The 22,693-nt window shown below is 35.4% G+C and overlaps 1 protein-coding gene across 2 annotated transcripts in view; it reads right to left on the bottom strand.

The window, feature by feature from the left end:
- acot7 (acyl-CoA thioesterase 7) overlaps positions 1-22,693 on the bottom strand; it is a 139,595-nt gene that overhangs the window by 41,681 nt on the left and 75,221 nt on the right. For both annotated transcript variants that reach the window (XM_030139370.1, XM_030139371.1), the window contains one exon: positions 21,124-21,240. In XM_030139370.1, the coding sequence (XP_029995230.1) occupies positions 21,124-21,240 (117 nt within the window). The remainder of the gene's footprint in view (positions 1-21,123; positions 21,241-22,693) is intronic.

A 22,693-nucleotide genomic window follows, 5' to 3' on the forward strand; every position in this document is an offset into this window, starting at 1 on the left:
AGACAACTTGCAAAAAACATTTTTTTGTAACCCAGTGTAATTGAGGCTGTTCCGATGTACATGTATGGAAGTGTTATGATGCTGCCCACACACCTGATGAAGGTCAAACTGTTTGAAACATTATAATTTCATGCATTTTTCAGCAGTAAGTAAGACTGTGCGTGGATTTTTCATTGTGTTCTAAAAATTTATAGAGGAAAGAAAAACATTTACCAACATAAAAAGACAAGACATTATGTCAGTCTACATACTTACAGTTTACATATTTGTATTAATATTGTACATTACAGTAAAACCAGTATGAACAGCTGCAGTGGGCATCAACTGGACAAAAAAATAAGATAGTGACACATTGAGCCTTAGAAAACAGGATGTGCTCTTGCAAACCTCTTCAATTTCTTGCATCATGAGTTTTTTTTAAAAATCTGGTCCCGGTGAGAGGACTGAGCAGACACGTCATCTCACAATGTTCATTTAATTAAAATACAAGACAAATACAAGATTCTTCTGCTGCAAACTCCTCAGACTGTAGTTTGTTTCATTTATTTACTCATATGAATACATGTATGTAGAAATGTGATTTTATTCACAAAAGTTAAATTGCATTTTAGCAGTAGCTGACATCTTTTTAAAGATATTAATGATGATGTCTGTTTGTCTTTATATAATCAGATAAACAATAACTCACTTCTATTGCTGCAGAGCTTTTGTAAATCTTTGATTTCACCTTGAGATCTAGTCTGAAACTGTGTTTGACTCACCAGAAACTTTGTGCTCTCTTCTTGTCACCGTGGGGAGGTGTTAAAAAAAAAAAAAGTCAACTAATAGTACTGGGGATTGCTGATGTGCATCTTTATTCTGTTTGATGTGCCTGTACTGTATTATTACTTCTGGTTGCCATAGAGACAAGGAGAGAAGGTGTTATGCAGCCTGAGACGGCTCTCAAGTACATGACTGAGATCTTATAAAACAGTCCGTCTTAAATAATAAAACACCGACATGAAAAGGAAAAGAGCTTCTTATCAAAGTATGTGCCGCTCTGACGTTATGAGCACAATATCTGGTAGGAAGTGAAACTCTCGGCAAAATCATTAAAAAAATCCGTTCACGTTTTTCTGAAAAGACACTTGCTGTAGTTGTGCAAATAATTATTGTTCCTCTTGTGTACACATGTCAAAATGCAGACACAATAAACAAGAAAGTCTCACATTTTGACACTGGAGAACATGGTTTGCATCACTAAATTAAGAGTTTGTCCTAAAGCAACGTGATTTGGTTCAAAAATCTCATTGTGATCAGCCATAACATTATGACCACTGACAGGCAAAGTGGAATTAATGTTGATTATCACATTCCAGTAGGACCTGTCAGTGGGTGGGATATATTAGGCAGAAAGTGACCATTTATCCTTTAAAGTTGATGTGTTAGAAACAGCAAAATGGATGGGAGTAGGGATCTGAGCAACTTTGACATTACAATTGAAAAATCACTGGGTCACAGCATCTCCAGATGTTGTTCATTTCTGGTGGAAAGTGGTTAGAACCTACCAAAAGTATCTAAAGAACAACAAAATCTCAACCAATCCAGCATCTCTAGGAGCAGAACATTATTACATCTGTCTAAATATGGTGTAGGTTCTTCTTTTTCCACAAAACCAGCTCTGATCCGAAGCCTAGACCCCACCAGACCTCTGAAGGTGTGCTGTGGTATCTGGACCAAGATGTTAGCAGCAGATACCTGAGGTCCTGGAAGTAGAGAGGTGGGGTCTCCATGGATCAGATTTAATTGATGTTCAATTGTCATGAGATTAGGATGTCCTTCTTTAGTCCATTTTTGGTGCATACTAACTACTGCAGACTAGGAACACCCAACAAGACCTGCAGATGTGGAGATGCTCTGACCCAGTCATCAGTTACAATATGGACCTGGTCAAAGTCAACCAGTTCCTTATGTTGATCATTTTGCTGCTTCCAACTAGGGCTGGGCGATAAAACGATAATGATATATATTGCGATATAACTTTTCCTTGATAGACATATGAGACATGCTCAATATAATTTCGATAGAATTCATTTATCTGTTTTTACAGACGTGAGAACAGCCAATCATAATTAAGTAGCACCGCACCAATCATGCTAGAGCCATGTCAAGTAAGGTTGATGCACACAGCACGGGTGTAAGAGCCAGCCACAGCACACACGCTAATGTTTGGGCTACAGCGGGAGGCAATGAGTGTTCCCTCAGGAGAAAATATGACAGAGAACTTGGGTGACTGGGTTACTGAAAAGTAGGGTGTGAACCGTTTCGATTCCGCTGTACAAAGCATGTTTTTTCACTTCCGGTTTATGGCAGTTATGGCACGGAGGTATGCATGGCTCGGGGGTGGGGGTGAATTCTGGGAAGCGGAGGTTCGTGGAGTCGCCTGGCAGTGGCAGCTGCAACAAACACGACACGGAAATGGCTGGAGCTTCAATTCCCTCCATCCGTTTCCGCGTCGTGTTTGTTGCAGCCATATATTATCAAATGGTTGTACTGCCGCTGTCAGGTGGCTGCGCAAACATTCACTTCCCACAATGCATGACGCGACAAAATTCCAAAGATGCCCGAGTTACCTCCTGGCTCTGTTTGTAAACAAATGGTTTGTTTATGGTGGATGGCGCTTTGAAATTGTTCACCGTGCAAAAAGACATTCAGGTGAGTAATCACAGAAAGACTTACGGGTTCATGATACTGAGGATATGACTGGGGTTTTACAGATCTGATGAAAAATTGGTGACGAAAGTCTTCCACAACTAGCATAAAAAATAAGGCTTTAATTTTGCACGTTTTACACAGTACTACTCTGCTTAGTGTCACCAAATCCAAAATATTACCATTTTTCCATTTCTCACCAAAAATTGGTAAAATCAAGGAAGGTGCTCATTATTAAAGTGCATAACAGTTCATTCACACATGGGAAATAAAGAGGTGATCAACTCAAGTACTTGATACAAGCAAAGTTCTTCACAGTACACAAGGAACATTTGAGGTTTCTTGTTTTCACAAATGTTTTAAGAGCTATTTTAATGTGAACCTCGATATGCACCTTGGAAGCAAACCAGGTGGACAGAAAACTCTTGGCATTTGTACTGAATAAGCAACTTTCACTGGCATTAATTGGTGCCATCTAAGAGTCAGAAATCCAGTTCCTGTAATAAATCTACTGCTCAGCTAAACATAGATTTCTCTACTTCAGCCAATAATGGATAACACATAATCAGTCAGGACACAGTCCAGAATGTCTGGACAATAGTGGAACCACTGGTGCCCATAAAGATTATTAAGGTAAAATGACTGTGACTCCTCTGAGCACTGGTAATTGCAGCTCTACATTCACTTTTTGGAGTGTCATAAAAAACTTAGTGCATTTAGGTTTGAGAAAAAGCATCAGGGTGGTTTTGGAAATTGTGCACTGTAAAGTATTGTGAAAAGGTGACCATTTTTGCAGAAATAAGTGACTACAGGTCGACTGATAGTGGATTTTTGAAGCCAATAAGGATAGTTTAAAACAGGAAAAAGGTGATGCCTGATGAATGAATCAGTGTCCCCCATTTTTTACTTTATTAGAAACTAGTTAAGGTGAAAGAACTGAAAAGAAAAATGAAAAAATGGGTGTGATTTTTTAGTTTTTGAGCAGTTTTGTTACCATCCATTGGCCACAAAACTACTAAGCCAAACTCTACTAATGCTGATAATTTATAAAACTTCCTAATAGATAGATTGATCACTCTATCTTTGTTCATTTCTGTGTTCGTATAACACCTAAATTAGGTTTTTCCACTTAGTTGTGTTGATGTCTAACCCTTTGGTTACTGTCTCTGCTCAGTAAATTCACACCAAAATGCCCTGTAAAAAAAAAATGGGTGAAGTTTTTAAAAAGACTTGCATGATTAATAATTGATTAAAGCAGAAAGCAGATCCTGGACTTGTGAAGGTCAGACACTGTGCAAAACTGGCAGCAAGTCGGAGCCTAATCTCCGAGGAGCTGTTTGATACAGCTAATCTGCGGAGAGGGGAGTCCATGCCAGGACTCCATGCAGTAATCTGCCTTTGTTACACACTGGAGCTATTTTAACCATAGTCTATTGCACAAGTTTAGGTTTTTCTATCATCCTATCTTTCTTTAGCGCATAAGAGCTGTATTCAATAGGCTGTGAAAATAAACAAAAGACTGGAATGGCGTCGTGTTTGTTGGTGTCCTTTCCTTCTCTTTTCACAGAGCTTCCTGGAAAATGCATTTGTCAAGTGACGGGTAGAAAAGAGGGATCCAGACAGTAATGAAGTGAAAAAGAAGTTCTGACAACTCATCTAGAAACAGTCAAATCAATATTTTTACTTTGTAGAGGAATAATTTGACACGTGCAATGTCGTTAAGGTCTTTTAAAATGTGTAATGTTTGTTTTTTTGCGGTTGGTATTTTATCCTGTCACTGCTGCCACTTATTATTATTATTACTTACATATTGTTGTTATGACTACTATTACTGTTATCACTATATTATAACTTTTATCCTGTGATTATTAATATATATATATACACACACACACACACAGATATATATATACATACATACATACATACATACACACACACACACACACACACACACACACACACACACATACACACACACACACACGCATATATATGTGGAAAAAATTAAGAGACCACTGCAATTTCCTCTGGCATCAGCATGTGTGCATGTATGACAGCCATTTCATTCCTGTATCTGTTGAATTCCAACACAAACACACCTTATTCTACTGAATAAACACCTGATCCATGCGTTATTTAAGAAGGAGAAGTATAAAAACCACTACTGTGGCCATCACTAACTTCTTACCATAGGAAAAAACAGTGCTCTTAGTACTGCAAAAGTAATTGGAATCCACAAATAACTAGAAAAGCGCTCGGAGAGTGCAGACCTCCACCAAGGCAGATCAGTCCCCCCCAACACCACCAAAATGTAATCATTTGTTCCTTGTTCCAATATCAACATTTCCTGAAAATTTCATCCAAATCCATCCTTAACTTTTTGAGTTATCTTGCTAACAGACAGACGAACAAACAACCCCCCACCCCCCCGATCACCATCAAAATGTAATCATTTGTTCCTTGTGCCAGTATCAACATTTCCTGAAAATTTCATGAAAATCTATCCTTAACTTTGAGTTATCTTGCTAACAGACAAACAAACAGACAGATTGACAGACAGACAAACCCCGATGAAAACATAACCTCTGCCGTTACACTTGGTCGAGGTAACTATTGAAAACTACTGGACTGCTCTGACAATGTTCCCAAACTCTGAGGACTGGTTTTTCTATCAGGACAATGCTCCTGGCCTCAGCTAGGTCCATAAAGGTGTGGATGACAGACCACCAGATGAAGACCCTGTCATGGCCAGTCCAACATGCGGACCTGAACCCACTTTGAAAACTTCTGGAGGAAGATGGATGGTCACAAGCCATGGAACATGTCTGAGCTTCTTGAATTTCTATGCCAGGAGCTGCATAAAGTCATCCAACAGAAATGGAGGAGAGCCAAGACACGTGAAAGCTGTCATTGAAAATCAGGGTTATTCCACCAAATATTGATGTCAGAACTTTTCCCAAGATACAACATTAGTATTGTGTTGTTTAGAAATGAATACGAACTGGTTTTCTTTGCATTATTTGAGGTCTGAAAACACTGCATCTTTTTGTTATTTTGTGTTGTGTTCTGTAAATACATGCTCTAAATAACAATATCTTTATTTGGAATTTGGGAGAAATGTTGTCAGTAGTTTAGAGAATAAAACAAAAATGTTCATTTTACTCAAACACATACCTATAAATGGTAAAATCAGAGAAAGAGTTAATTATGCAGTGGTCTTATATACATACATACATTTTGTGAATATTAGAATATCATTAGAATACTATGACATAAGCAATTTATTATTATTTATTATTATTATTACTACTACTACATTATTATCACTGCTTTTCTACTTGTTTCTACTAGTACTTTCCAAAGTGCAATTTAAATTTTTCACAATGTGTTTTTATAGTTATTATATTGCTATTTCCTTGTGTGTATATTCAGTGTTGTGCTGCTATTGGAACCTCAATTTCCTGAGGGCTCTGCCTAAGGGATAAATAAAGTTTTATCCAATCCAATCTAACACAAATATCTCTATTTACTCAATTAAGTACATACTTGTACTTAGATAAAGCCCTTTTGCTCATGTGATGACAGTCCAACCATCAGTCTGAAACATCCACAACCTCCTTGAAACTGAAATAACTCTAGCTGTAAAAGAAACCTCTAAAAATTTAATTATATAGAATTATATTGTATGTCTGTGTGTTTTTGTGTTCATTTTTGTCTGTTCATTTCATGCATTAACCTATTATTACACCTGGATGTGAAAACTATCCTCCAGGCTTTTAGCTTTGCCATTAATCATGTGAGTGAAAATGGTGAGAATGTATTTTATCGACTGTGATAAATACGTGGAATATTTCTCAGCAGAAAAAATGCCATGAATGTAAAAGTCTGCTTGAAAGTTCTTGTGACAATACATTATAATGCACGTCTTGTACAGTTACTTTGTGTGGATGGCTGTTCATCTAAGTGAATGTTTTGAAAATAATAATACTTATTATTCTTGTTGACTTTTTACTACGCAAAACATTATCTGACCTATCTGGATCTCACCCCTGATGAATATATAAGCTAACAAATACAGCATGATGATGGTGCCATGTTAGAATGTAAGTGTAAGAGCCAAAACAAACAAATTATAGATGCAATGCACGCGATTCAATTATTTCACTACACTTTTTAAGGATTTAAACTATTTTTCTGGTGATATTTTTCCCTCTGCATTTAACCTTTATTTAGCCCTATTTATTGTAACATTATCCTCAGAATTTTTTTGTGAAAATCTGATATTTCTCTATATTTAATTTACTGATCATCTAGATGTTCATAAAAGCTCAGTAAATTCAACTGTTACTGTATCATAGAGAGAAAATGGACTTTTTCAGCTAAATCTATCATTAAAACCACTGTTATTCGTCAAACTACATGGGTTTTACTGGTGAATCAATGTTGTAGAAAATTCCAGTGTTTACACATTCACTGTGACGACTCTGAACATTCACATAAGACACATCTGATGCTGAGGAAAAGCTGTGAAACTGCATTTTACCTGAATTATTTAACTGTATTGATAGGATGAGTGGTTGAAAAGTTCAAATATTTTAGATCAGTAGATGCTTTTATTCACTGGTGGCTGATGTATGGATCAGTTCAAAAATAAAGTTTAGAATGTTTCTCAGCATTTTACTCCTTACCCTTCCACTGCAAATACACTGAACAAAAATATAAACGCACCACTTTTGTTTTTGCTCCCATTTTTCATGAGCTGAACTCAAAGATCTAAAACTTTTTCTATGTACACAAAAGGCCTATTTCTCTCAAATATTGTTCATAAATTTGTCTAAATCTGTGTTAGTGAGCACTTCTCCTTTGTCCTTTGCTGAGATAATCCATCCACCTCACAGGTGTGGCATATCAAGATGCTGATTAGACAGCAGGATTATTGCACAGGTGTGACTTAGGCTGGCCACAATAAAAGGCCACTCTAAAATGTGCAGTTTTACTGTATTAGGTGGTCCAGGGGGGTCAGAAAACCAGTCAGTATTTGGTGTGACCACCATTTTCCTCGCACAGTCAAAACTTTTGACATCTGTGGTATTGTGCTGTGTGATAAAACTGTACATTTTGGAGTGGCCTTTTATTGTGGCCAGCCTAAGGCACACCTGTGCAAAAATCATGCTGTCTAATCAGCATCTTGATATGCCACACCTGTGAGGTGGATGGATTATCTCAGCAAAGAAGAAGTGTTCACTAACACAAATTTAGACAGATTTGTGAACAATATTTGAGAGAAATAAACCTTGTGTGTACACAGAAAAAGTTTTAGATCTTTGAGTTCAGCTCATGAAAAATGGGAGCAAAAACAAAAGTGGTGCGTTTATATTTTTGTTCAGTGTAGTAATAACTGCACCAAGAAGAAGAAGAAAAATATTTAACCTTGCTTTCTGCATTCTATATTTTTTATTTTTAATATCTAGTGAATTAAAAAAAAATGGCAGCCTTATGAAACAAATATATTGGCGTATGTTTTCACCATTAGCTTTTATTAATTCTACTTTCTGTGAAGTAATATGTTGTCTTCCACAGTTGTGATGAATTAAATCAATGTTCACCTTGGAACACTGAGAATGTTTACATGTTTACATTCCTCTGTTATTCTGGATTATAATGATGATAATGATATCCCTCATTTGACAGATGTCATGTAAACAGCACATTATGTTTAGATATTCTGAAATACTGATAACATTTTGCTTTTATAAGGATTCTTTTGTATACAGCATATTCAGAAAACAAATCTAATTTGTGTTTTACTGCAGGTTGCAGTAAAACACAGCCTCTGTTTAGAATCAGCTGGACTAAAGATAAAGATCCTCTCTAGTAGAGAATATACGTCCACTTTTCTGGTCATAAGGAGAAACAGACCTACTGTGAAACCTTATGACTGAGGATATCATCATATCACCCGCCAATTTTTAATTGTATAGTATGTTAATATCACCTCAATCTGTTTATTAAGCCGTTACACTGAAAAAAATGATTTTTAAGAAAGTGAAAAAAGCTTTATTTCTAGAACATTTTTATATTACTTTTCATCTAAATAGGGAAAAAAGCTTGACAGGAAATTTTTACATAAGAAAAATATTCTTATTTGGAAAAAAATATCTAACTTTTTCTTGATAAGATTTTCCACCTAATATCAAGGTGATTTTATTTCTTGTACTAACCACTGTTTGGTAAAATTCTAGCATTTTTGTCCGGTTTTAAGGCACATTATGGTTATTAAGTTGACAGACTTTATTTGCTTGTTTTAAGAAATCTAGCCAAGAATTTTTTTCTTATCCCATTAGCAGACTTTTTTTTTTGCTCATTATAAGCCAATTTGACCAGGTTAAGGAATATTAGGCTTTTTTCTAGCAGGGCATTTTTTGCAGTGTATCCACCTGCATAATATGTTCATAGTATTTAAATTGCAATGTTAATATCGCCTCAATCTATATAGTATGCCAGTTGTATATCCACCTGTATAATATGTCCATAATCTGTACATTATGTCTCTACCCATTCAATACTGTATTGCAATGTTTATCAATCTGTATTTGGGTGCTTCTATGAAACTGGGTTCATTTTGGGACCTGGTGCTTTGCCAGCTTTTTAAACCCAATAATAAAAGACAAATTTAGGCATATCTCCCCCTAGGATGTACCTAATGATGACCTCAGATAAATGCAAAAAAATACATACTCTTGCTCTAAGCCATCCCAAACTTAATGAATTCTTCATAAAATATTGGGGCCAAAAATAGGATCAAAATTGGGACAGGAAAAGCTACCGAGGTGTCAGTGTATTTGATCTGGAAAACATGGCTGTAAATAGTCTTATATAGTGCTATAAATAAGACACTGGGTTAAATTTGTCGATCCTAGTGGTTTTTCTAATCCAGACATGTGGGTTTTTCATGAATTGCAGTCTCATTCCAGGTTTTGCGTGTAACCCATTGTGTCCACTCACGTTACACATAGAACCTGCCCATTTAAACACATATAAATCGTGAGTGATTTTACAACAGCAGTCATTTTTGTGAAACACTCTGCTTTACATAATTAGTTTGATTCCCAAAATGTGCCTGTGAGAGAATGAAAAGATATTAAAAAAAAATAGAAGTACGTAATTTTCACATCCTTTTTACTGTTACACACAGATTTTTGTATGAAAAATAATATAAAACAATACATAAATGTGTTTTATCTGAAAAATAGTTTCTCTTTTATCTCAGTATTTATTTTTTAAAATAGAGTCAAATTGCTTCCAAACTCACTTTATAACATTAGTCTACATCCGGTTTGAATTTTTAGCCCCTTTGTTCTGTTTTTAAGACCAGTTTCATAGACGCACCCATATAACAATCAATAAAGTATATAATCCATATAGTATATTTATATTACCCCAAACTCTATCCTGTATATTATGCACATACTGTCTACTGAATGCACTTCTGCTTAGATGTTAAATTGCATTTTGTTATCTTGTATCTGTACATGTGTAATGACAATAAAGTTGAATGTAATCGAATATTAACTGGATTATGAATAATGAGGAAGTATCGATACGGCTAATGGAACAAAAGAGTGAAGCTGAGCTCAAACAGTAGAACGTTTACCACAAGTAGAAAACAATAGGAAAGCATTATTCTTAATGGCTTGGCACAGCTGCATGTAAACAGGAACATTAGAAGAGTATTCACTTCCACTGACCATGTAAAGCTTTTTCATAATGAGGGAAAAAACAGAAGTGCATTAGTTCATGTAAACGTTGTCACTGTGCGTTTTCATTGTGCAGCACTGATCCCTTTCTTGTGTCTTTATGTCCCTTTTTTCTTTCTTTTGCCACCTGTAGCACTCTGCTTCCTTGCTCTTAAATCTCTTTTCATCTGACATTCCCCTTTTGAAGTTTTACGCCTTGCTTCTCATTCTTTGTACCTCTGGGCATTTCTGCTGTAATATATGACGGAGAAGAGCAGCGGCTGAGCGCTCTGACATCAATGACCAGCATCTGTCTGACTGACGCCTGCCGTGCCAAAGAATACATGTTATTGTCTGACACTACATCACAGATCCTGTCTGTGGTTGGGAGGGAAATAAGAAACACCGCACTGTGTAGGTGTTACAGAAGAACAGACGCTAATAAATAACTGACTCACAAGTCATGTCAGCCATTTTGTGATGTATCAAAGAACTCCACTCAGAGTCAAACTTTACTAAGACTGCAGGGTTAATGTCAGTACAAAGACGGTACAAAGATGCATGTTTACAACTAGACTGCACATCCTTGAGGATTAAAGCACCTTTGAAAATAAATTAAATAAACATGCAATAAGAAAAGGAAAAGATAATAATGGGAGAAAAGTCCAATTAAAATGCCACTGTCTGTTATTGCACTAAGGTTTTTTTTTTTTTTCCTTAATGATGAATTTAACAATTATTTACCCATATTGATGTTGTGTTGGACAGACCCTTTATTATAGAGAACTTAGGATCCACTTTTGCTCTATTTCCATGTATAATCTAAAAATGTATCCCCCTTCTCTTTTACAATGTATACAATATATGTGGTTGTATGCAGAACTAAAACCAATATGCTAAATGGTAGAGTGATTTATTTTTGTTTGTTTGTTTATTTATTTATTTTTTTTTGGGGTGGGGTGGGGCTCTCTTGGAGCATGGGTGGGAAGCGGGGGGTGGGGATTGTTCTTTTTTGTATTGACTCATGTCTGTAACATATTTTCGGTATAGTCTCTGCATAAATACCAACAAAAAGACTAAGCAAAAAACAAAACAAAACAAAATATTATTTACAAATGCTGAGGGCCATCCAAGTACAGCTACACACTATTCCCTTAAAAAGCTTTGTTACTTTGGTGTATTTGTCTGTATATAATCAATCTTTTGTAGTTTACATCATTATTAAAGTGACACTAAATGCCAAAATGTGTGTTTTTGTCGCTGGAAACAGAATCATACGACCCAACTGTGATTAAATTCATCAACTCTAGTGATAATGCACCAAAAAAATTACAAATATGTTTTAAAAAATTGCATTTTATAGGTGAAATCAGCTCAACGTGCAACTTCCTGTTTGAAAATTATTCAAACCTTGATAATAATGTGGAACTGAACATTAGTGCTTATAAAGAATATAACTCTGTCATGAAATTTCAGATATTCAGTTGTTCTGCCCTGCAGTCACATTCTGCTAAACCTCATTCATTTTCTGGATGTGTCTCCAGGATGAACTAAGGACTTGTTATTGTTTCGTTAGAAACCACCGGACTCAGACGGTAAAAAACAAAACAAAACACTGCCTTTGTGGATTCATTTGTTATTGGTTTGAATTTAAAATACCCTATTAAAACCCAGTGGCACAGCAACACAGGCTGCAGTATTGTTTTTATGTCAGCAAATCCATGAGGCTTCATGGCTGCAGTTTCCTGTGGGAAAGGACGGCAAGAAAAAGCAGCAAAAATAATCTAAATATAGCACATTTTGAAAAATATTGATTTTTAGGCAGGCTTTTCTCAAGTGGTAAAACCACCAAAAGTCAACCTTTCAGAGCCTCATATGGTTCTGCATAAGTATCGTACGATGCTCTGTTATACGGATGTACCTGAACAACTCGTCTCACATTCACTTCTGCATATTCACATACTGAACTTGTTTACGTGTAAACTAAAACTCTGATCATTATCTAATTAGTGAAGTTGTCAAATTATACAAGTGACCACATAAACAGCATCAGCTAATATGTTTTACCAGCGAAACCAGATTAACACACCTGGATTTCTCCCCAATACTCTGACGTCTTCATGCGTGTATACCTGTTAATCTGTTTTTGTTTTTTTTTGTGAGTGTGTGTGTTGCTGTGTTGTGAGGTTTCTCAGTGATAAGTGCTCTATAAATAAAATTTACTTACTTACTTAAACTGATTTATTTCATTCTTTTCCATCTGCCCATGTGCAAAAAACAAATTGTAGAAAATAGAAGTGATATAGTCAAACATGAGCAGAAGACAACAGGAAGTTTGAGTCTAACGTCACTGCATACGTACTCAGAAAGAGATCTAATAATGGACTGAAATATTTACAGTAAGGTTTTTGGATAATTGCATTTCTGAAGTGCGTGTAAATGTGTCAGATCTGATTATGACAATTATCTGTATGGTCTTTTATGGTCATGTAAACAGGCTCAAAGATCATCACATTCTCAACCTCTGTTTGACATTGTGGTAAGTTTCAGAGTCCACCATGTGTACCATTATACTCAGAACAGGGTTAAAGCTACATTTTACTTTATCTTGTAGTTTACTATTTCATGGACATAAAAAAGTATGTATGTATGATGATGAAGATGTATAAAAACCCTATTAGATGTATAAAAACCTGATTTTCCAGAGATATAGTAACACTGAACATGAGTACAACAGTCATAGTTATTGATGGTATGTAATTATTTGTTCTTTTTTTAAATTAGCTGATTAACAGTCATGCAAAATATAGGTAGGACAATATAAGCACGGTTTCTTCCTACTCATTTTCAGACATTAAGTATTGTTAAAGAACCACTATAAAATACATTTGTATGGTATTTGTTTCTTTTCTGATAGATTTATCTCCATATATCGGAGTGTCCTTTTAAATATGGAATGTCTTTTACCTACTTATGTTCGAAATAAAGTCTATTTATATCTTTAAGAAAAAAACTTAGTCACACAAACCTCACATACAAGTAAACAACAGCCAGTTTCATGTCCTGGGTTTTAACTTCTCATCCATCCTTCCATTTCTCTTAGTTGGGGTACACCTTAAATGTATCTCCAGTTCATCACAGGGCCTTTAACTCCTCATTTCAGTCTATTTTATGTTTTTTATGAGGTTGTCTGCTGCTGCGTGGACCTCTGGTTTGATGAGTTTGCCTGACTTTCTGTTCTGCAGGTGTTAGTCAAATATTTAATTCATGAGAGGCTAAAAAATCAAACACAGAAAGGCTGAGCTCAGGGCACAAAAGTTGTCTTACCATTTTGCTCTGTGGAATTGCTTTTCGTTTCATTCTTAAAAACTGGCGCAATGAAGTATATCTAAAAGTCTTTTTAATCTTAAACACAAACAGTCTAGGTTTTTCACTTTAGTGACTGAAAATCCCTCAGAACCAACAGATCACCTATTTGTAATTGAACTGCATGTGAAGCCGTAGTAAAATACTCCACAGACGCTCAGCTCCGTCAGCATTACAGCGCCCATGCAATTGCTTTAAAACATCCAATTTGGTTGTGAAATTGGATTTACTGGGTGAGATATGTGAGAATGAGGGGGACAGGATTGAGCAGGAGAATAAAAATTAATAATAAAGGAGCAAATTGAAGCCACAAAATCACAGACTCTGTATTCCATATGTAACGATGGGCTGTGTATTTCATACCTTGGCCTACAGTGGGGTTCTACCTGACTTCAGCATCTGACAAAGCATCTGCTGATATAAAATATTAAATACCTGCTGATCCACTTATCTTATCAATACATGTAAATAATTGGTGTAAAATGCAGGTTGTCGTCTTTTCATGGTCATCAGATATGACCCATTTGGACGTTCAGAGGCTCTATAGTTACCATGGAAACAGCGTCATCTTCTACAACATTGATTCATCAGTAAAACCCATGGAGTTTGACCAATGACGGTAGATGGAGACACTTGGTTTATGTTCAGTTAATGACATATTTTACTGAAAAAGTCACTTTTTCTTCATCTTTCTCTGTTTTCAATATAATACCTTTGAGTTTAATCTGAGCTTTTATGAACGTCTAAGGAAAATACCTGATTTCACTGAAAAAAATGCAAAATACAGAAGAAAATATGATAATAAATGGTGATAAATCCCTTAAGGAAGGTTAAATATAGAAGAAAAATTCATTTGGGAACTACCACAAAAGTAGCACTGGGTTTTTATGGGTTAATACATCTTCACGGAACAAACATTAACCCTTTTATGCATAGTGGTCACTGCAGTGGACAGCTATTCAAAGTTGTTCTCTAGTATATTCATGGATTTTGTTGTTTTGCTTGCATATCAACCAACACAGTGGACGTTAATGCACCATCCCATACTTACTGTACATACTTACATACATTACTGTAACTTTCCTGTTCTTGATCAACCTGATCTGCAGTAAGATATTTGAGTGTAAATCAATTGCTAATTGTTATTAGACTGTAATTAACAGGGTTTTTTTTTAAACACATTTTTTTGGGGGCATATCTGAGTAAGTAATAACTAGTGTTATCCTCCTGAGACCTAGGAAAGGAAAAGTTTTGGCTTTTTTACATTTAATAATTGTCTTGATTGGAAACAGCATGATGCGACAGTTGTTTCAGATAGATTTTTTTTGCTATTATCTAAGGAATGTCCTTTGCAGTGGACAGCATTTTTTTTTTTTTTATAATAAAGCTGTAAAACTCTTGTCCCCTACAGAGGACAAAAATTGCATTGCTGGGTCTCAGGAGGTTCTAGTATGTTAAAATGTGAGAACAGATTGGCAGCATTTAAAAAAAAAAAAAAGTATTTCATAGTTTTCACACAGTATGTCAGTAAATGATCATCAGGCTGCCTTTGTAAATAAGAATCTGTTCTTAATTGCTTCCCTGGGTAAATAAAGGTTAAATAAAAATAAAAAATGCATGGTGTCCAGCTGAGTGGACATTTTTGTAACGCCATGAAAAATAGGTTCGTAAAAAAATTCAATCACATTGTTTTTTTCATGCCTAAAGAGGAAAAAAATCTTGATTAAGGTTCTCATAATTCATGCATGAAAGGGTTAAAATGTAGGATGTAAATGTAACTCAGTAATTCTGATTCTTAAGGCCAGAAGACCCTGATGATACCACCACTGCCCACATGTTATAACATAATTAATTTTGTAGTATATAGACAGAATAGATAGATTGCCTTTATTGTCACTATACATATGAACAATGAGATTTAAGAGCAGCTCCTTCAGTGCAAACAAATACATAGAATAAAAAGCATAAAAACGATAGATTTCAATAATAAATAAATGTGTGTGTCTTAAGATAAAATAAGTTATATATACAGTATATTTGTTATACTTTCCATTTAAAAGTTCAGTTTATAATTTAACGAATATATGACCACGATGCTAATGAAGTGCATGTTGAGCCGCATTATGTAATAAATTCCCATTATGTAATAAAAGTTCAAAATGTAATAAGAATGTCACGTCATGTTGTAATAAAGCCGCATTATATAATAATCTGATGCATTTTGTAATAAACTACGTCAACGCATAATATAGTAAACTTTTCCCATTATGTAGTAAGTCATTACAATTTGAGAAATTTATTACAAAATGCACTTGACACATTTTTATTTAAAAAAAAAAATGTAATAACATGGTTCATTATGTAATAACAATCCAAATCAATATAATTTCAGAGCAACTTAGAAGAAATTAGTTACAGGAGCTATAGGTAATGTAATCCAAACTTTAACCACACAGTTTAAAGATTAATTTAGCACATTACATTTTCCTGAAAATAAAAATGTGTCAAGTGCATTTTGTAATCAATTTCTCAAATTGTAATATCTTACTACATAATGCTAAAAAAATTTACTACATAATGCATTGAGGTAGTTTATTACAAAATGCGTCAGTTTATTACATAATGCGACTTTATTACAACATGACGTGACATTTTTATTACATTTTGAACTTGTATTACATAATAGGAATTTATTACATAATGCGGCTCAACATTGCATGTGTTATTTTCTGTTTGTCAAGTATACTCGTAATATGTGGACGTTTTAATTGTGACCTGACAAGTAAAATGATGTAAAGTAGGGTCAGAAAGGGGATGATTTCTGTTTCCATCCTGCAACTAGTTTTCTAAAGCGCTCTGTTACTTTCTTTTTGTCAGACCACCTTAAGCAAAATGGGGAAATCTACTGGTGACACAACACCTAAGACTCTGTGGAAGCCAGGGGAAATCATGTCAACACCACCTAAACTCAGAGGACAGATAAAGGCAGCGACCGGAGTGACCAGAAGCAGAAGCAGAGGCAGTGGACACAGATCTGAGCCAATCTGTGCTGTTCAGTTTTCTGTCACTCCCAGACAAGTCTCAAACATCTCCTTCCCTTCATGCTGTCACTCACTGTCTCTCCAGGACCTGGGACACGTATACAGTGGATTCAGTCGACTTCTAGCTGACCTGGAATGGCGGTGCTGAGCTGTGGTGTTTAAATTTGCCTTACCATTTCATTTTTCACCAGGAGAGAGAAGTGCTGTACTTGGCCCTTTGTTAACATCATGTCCTGAGCTAATCATAACATCTGAAAGTCTGGATCACATCATGTCCACAACATGAACAGATGAAACACGGAGATGATTTATAACTGCTTTTCACTCATCTCAGTTTGAAGACACCACTCCCAGTTACTCTTTGCAACATAAATACATTAAGACGAACAAAAAGCAGTTTCAGTGTTTCTCAATAAAAACATTTCTCTAACTTCTCTAATGCGATAATTTGCTGTTTTTCTTTGTCTTAATGATGAGACTATGATGTACAGGGTGGGGAAGCAAAATTTACACTGAACATTTAGTTGTTTTTTCTCAGCAGGCACTACGTCAATTGTTTTGAAACCAAACATATATTGATGTCATAATCATACCTAACACTATTATCCATACCTTTTCACAAACTTTTGCCCATATGAGTAATCAGGAAAGCAAACGTCAAAGAGTGTGTGATTTGCTGAATGCACTCGTCACACCAAAGGAGATTTCAAAAATAGTTGGAGTGTCCATAAAGACTGTTTATAATGTAAAGAAGAGAATGACTATGAGCAAAACTATTATGAGAAAGTCTGGAAGATACTATTAAAGAAGAACGGGAGAAGTTGTCACCCCAATATTTGAGGAACACTTGCGCAAGTTTCAGGAAGCGTGTGAAGGCAGTTATTGAGAAAGAAGGAGGACACATAGAATAAAAACATTTTCTATTATGTCAATTTTCTTGTGGCAAATAAATTCTCATGACTTTCAATAAACTAATAGGTCATACACTGTCTTTCAATCCCTTTCAATCAAAATATTGTAAATTTTGCTTCTCCACCCTGTACATGGAATAGTGAAGATGTTACTTTGTCGGTACCATTATTTTTAAACAATTAAGCAGTACATTAATCAGCTCATTAATCACTAGTAACAGCACTTATTAATTGCTCCATCATAGCGGTGGGGTAGGACGATGCGGAAGAGTTACACTGAAATTGCTGTATAAATTGTATAAAAAGAAATTTTCTTTTTTGGTCGATTTATTTCCATTTATTGGAATGTCCTTTTGGATCTGGAATTTCTTTTGCCTACTTATGTTTGAAGTGAAATCTATCTATATGCGTAATATGTAATATCTATATGCATTTTATTTGTTCCATTGGTAGACTTTTTTGCTTAATTCAAGATTTTTTTGCTTAATTCGAGCAAAAAAAAAAAATCTGTTGATGGATCAAGTGAAAATTATCTTGGTAAGATTTCTTGAAATAAGATTTTCAAGATCTATTGCCTAAAAATAAGTTCTTACATCTCACTGAAAAGTTACTCTTTAGGTGATTATGTCTTATTTTAAGTTTGTTGAGATATTTTGACTAGAAATGAGAAAAATACACTTGGTAAGATTTTCATTTTTTCCAGTGTAATTTTCAAGTCAGAACTAATGCAGATTAGAAGAAATCTCATTCCCACCTGACAGAGTGTTAGCATCAGTCCAGTTCCATATAAAACAGATTTTCATTTTCATCGTATTATTTCTTTTAAGCCAGAGGAAATATTCAGAAAGATACTTTTACATCTGACTTCACCAACAACAACATAAACTCTCTTGATTCCTCACACTGATCCAATGTTTCCGTGTGATTGTGTTGACAATAAAACCTAGTGTTTTACTTCAGAATGGAAAGTAAGAAAACTGGTATCAGCTATTATTAGAGAGCAAACTCTTCCCATTAACATGTCACTAAGTGGATAATCGTGCTCGGTGGTACCCTTAATGGAGTTCAGATCAGGAATTTATTCATATGATCTAGACTGACCTCACAGACGTGCTGGAGGAGCATAGCAAATAAATGATGCCAAAGTCTAACAGTGAGGAAACAGTAATCTCAGAGACAGAGCTAGGTAATGGAAAAATGGTTAAATCATAATAACAATGATGTGTTTTTCCAGATGTAGCAGCGGTCCCTGAAAACACAACTGGCCCTGATTAGCAACAATGTGACAGCTGTTAACGTTACTCGGCCCAATTTAAAGCGGCGGCGTCTGCGGCTAAATTTATAGACTGCTGGGTTTTTCCACATTATTGTGTAATTGGGTTTTTTACAAAGAAAGCACAGTTCATTAAGGAAGCAAAAGCAAGTGAGAAGCAGCTTCACAGCCCGTGGAGGCACAGCGGTGGTATCACACACACACACACGCTAACAAACACCGCTAGTGCTGCTATTTGATCAACTTCAAACCTGAGGATATTTCTAAGGATCAATGAGTGAGAGCTCTGGCCCCGATCTGTGTGTCATCCTCACTTTTCTTTTTTTTTTATAATTCAAGTTTTTATTAGAGTTTTCACTTGGATCACGACATTCATACAATGCTGCTTAATGTTAACATTGAGGGCTTCTCTACATACATGAAAAGTATAAAAAAGAAAATGCTACAAAGCGTGGAAGGTCTCAAAAATAAATAAATAAATGATAGATAGATAGATAGATAGATAGATAGATAGATAGATAGATAGATAGATAGATAGATAGATAGATAGATAGATGGATGGATGGATGGATGGATGGATGGATGGATGGATGGATGGATGGATGGATGGATGGATGGAGGGATGGAGGGAGGGAGGGAGGGACAGACAGACAGACAGACAGACAGACAGACAGACAGATAGATAGATAGATAGATAGATAGATAGATAGATAGATAGATAGATAGATAGATAGATAGATAGATAGATAGATAGATAGATAGATAGATAGATAGATAGATAGATAGATAGATAGATAGATAGATAGATAGATAAATAAATACATGAGGGAAGTAGTTCAGCTATAATCCTGCTGACTATCAGTCATAGTTATGTAAGACCAGAATGGTTCCCAAACTGGTGCTGTGGTTCCATCCCTATTGTTAACCTTATAAAGCAGGGGTGTCAAACTCATTTTAGTTCAGGGGCCACATTCAGCCCAATTTGATCTCCAGTGGGCCAGACCAGTAAAAAAATAACAGTGAAAAAAGTAAAATTATATTATGATCAGGTTTACATCTACAAAGTTTCCTTAAAAATCTAAATAACATGAACAACTTGAATTGTCATAAGACAAACAAGTGCAATTGTAACATTTTACCGATATTCTTCCTCGTTTTTATCAGTTTATCATTTACACATGTGCATTACAACCGCACAAAACATTTAGTAACAGGCAGAATATTGGTAAAATTGCATTCACTTTTCTTAAGACATTTCCATTTGTTCATATTTGTTCAAGTTATTCACATTTTTTGTAAAAGTATAGTTTGGTAATGTAAACATTTTCATGTAATTTTACTTTTTTACACGAAAAAAACAAAGAAAATTTGGGGTTGTCATTATTTATAGGTTATTCTAATCATATTTTACTGGTCTGACCCAGTTGAAATCTAATTGGATTGTATGTGTCTGTATGTGGAGCCGGAATTAAAATGATTATGACACCATTGATTGTTAAAAGTTTCAGTGTAATTTTTGCATTTCACAAATTCTTCCCGCGGGCCGGATTGGACACTTTGGCGGGCCGGATTTGGGCCCCGGGCCACATGTTTGACACCTGTGTTATAAAGCATACATTCATATGAAGCAGTCTGTATCATCCTGTTGACCCATTCTTTAAACTGTGGGGCTTTAGGTGTTTTCCAGTGTTTAAGAATAATCCTGACTGCTACTGAAACCCCAAACATGATGACAGAAAATTTTTCATTTGATACGTTAGCTATTTGTCCTTTTTCACCCAGTAAACACAGCCTTGGACAGAGAGGGATGGTTCTGTCCAACCAGTTATTCAGAGTATGAACTACAACCATCCAGACACGTTTGATGATTGGACATTCCCACAAACAGTGGATCAGAGTACCATTATCATTCTGACATTTCCAACACAGTGAGTTATTCATCAGACCTAATCTATTCAGTCTTACAGGTGTCCAATAATATCTTTGTAATATCTTATATTGTGTAAATTTGCCTTTACCTTCCCTTAAAAATTTACCACATTGCGAAATTATTTTCATCCATTCCTCATTCCCAAAAAACCCACGTGACTCCCCATCCTCACCTTTCTTGATCTTGCGGTGGAAGTTGATGGCATCCACAGACGCGGTGACAATATTGGTGTTGCAGTGTCGGGCTGCCACGATGCCGGCCACTTCATCCATCAGCTTCATGGTCGCACCTGTTCAAACACAAAATACAGCTGTTTTTAGCACAAAACACTATAAAATACCCAAATTTTAAAGGACATTTTTCACGTTTTTTTTTGTTGTTGTTGTTGCCAAAGTCTGTTACCGCATCAGACAAAACACAGTGGACGCTCTTTTCATCCAGCTGCACATTGACAACGCATCTGTGTGCTTCAGTAATGGCCTCTACATCGGTAAACCAACTGTGCTGACCCAATATAAAGGCCAATTCCAGTGTCATTTGCCCTAGTTTTTCCCTCTCCTTATCAATAAACCACCATTAAGGACCTCAGACATGATCACCAATCAATTCCTTATTGAAAGGTTTGATCATCAGGCCGTTACTGGCGTGCTGCAGGGTTATTATCATCACTCACAGTCACAGTTATGAATATACAGAGAGAGGCTGAGTGGAGTACTTGTACGGACCGGATGATTATTAGTATTGTTTTTATTTGCTGTGTTACCACTTCCACTATTTTTATAATGTCATGTAGTCTCTTTTTCTTTTATTGCATTTTTATCAGGATTGGGTGTTCATCCTGCTGATTTGTGTTTTATTTTCTTTAATTTTTTAACCCATAAAGACCCAGTGCTAGTTTTGTGGCAGTTCTCAAATGAATTTTCTTCTCTATTCAACCTTTTTTAAAGCGATTTATCACCATTTATGATAGTATCCTCTGTATTTTGCATTTTTCACTGTAAATCGTGTATTTTCCTATATTTAATTTCCTACATTTAATTTAAATGTTCATGAAAACTCAGAGTAAATTCAAAGGTTATCATATCAAAACAGAAAAAATGAAGAAAAAGTCACTTTCAGCAAAGATATCAATAACTGAATGTAAAAACAAGTGTGTCCATCCAATGTCATTGATCCAACTCCATGGGTTTTACCATGGTTTTAACATTTACTCCATGGTGAATCAATGTTGTAGAAGATGACAGTGTTTCCATGGTAACTACGGAGCCACTGAACGTCCAAATGGGTCATATCTGATGACCATGAAAAGATGACAAACTGTATTTTTCACCAATTATTTACACGTATTGATAGGATTGGGGGATCAACAGGTATTAAATATTCAAATCAGTAGATGGTTTTTTGGGTCAGTGGTTGTTTGGGTCTTTATGGGTTAAATTAGTATTTCTATTTTTGCCTGTAAAATTTTTCATTGGAAGCTTTCTTTGCGACTGTTTGGTTATCTGGTAACTGATTTATTGTTGTGATTGTCCCATTTTCTGTCAAAACACTTTGTAAACCGGTGTTTTTAAAAGTGCATATAAAGAGTGTTCTTATTTTATTTTATTTTATTTTTTTTAATTATTATTGTAAAATGAATGATTTTTTTTAATCCAGCCTGATTGCTCTGTATCAGCTACTCTGTTTTTAATCTTTATTCTTGTCTATGTATTTATAACGTAACTTTATTTTTGCAAAGCACT

Source organism: Sphaeramia orbicularis, chromosome 7, assembly GCF_902148855.1.
Source record: "Sphaeramia orbicularis chromosome 7, fSphaOr1.1, whole genome shotgun sequence".
NCBI classification, from domain to species: Eukaryota; Metazoa; Chordata; class Actinopteri; order Kurtiformes; family Apogonidae; genus Sphaeramia; species Sphaeramia orbicularis.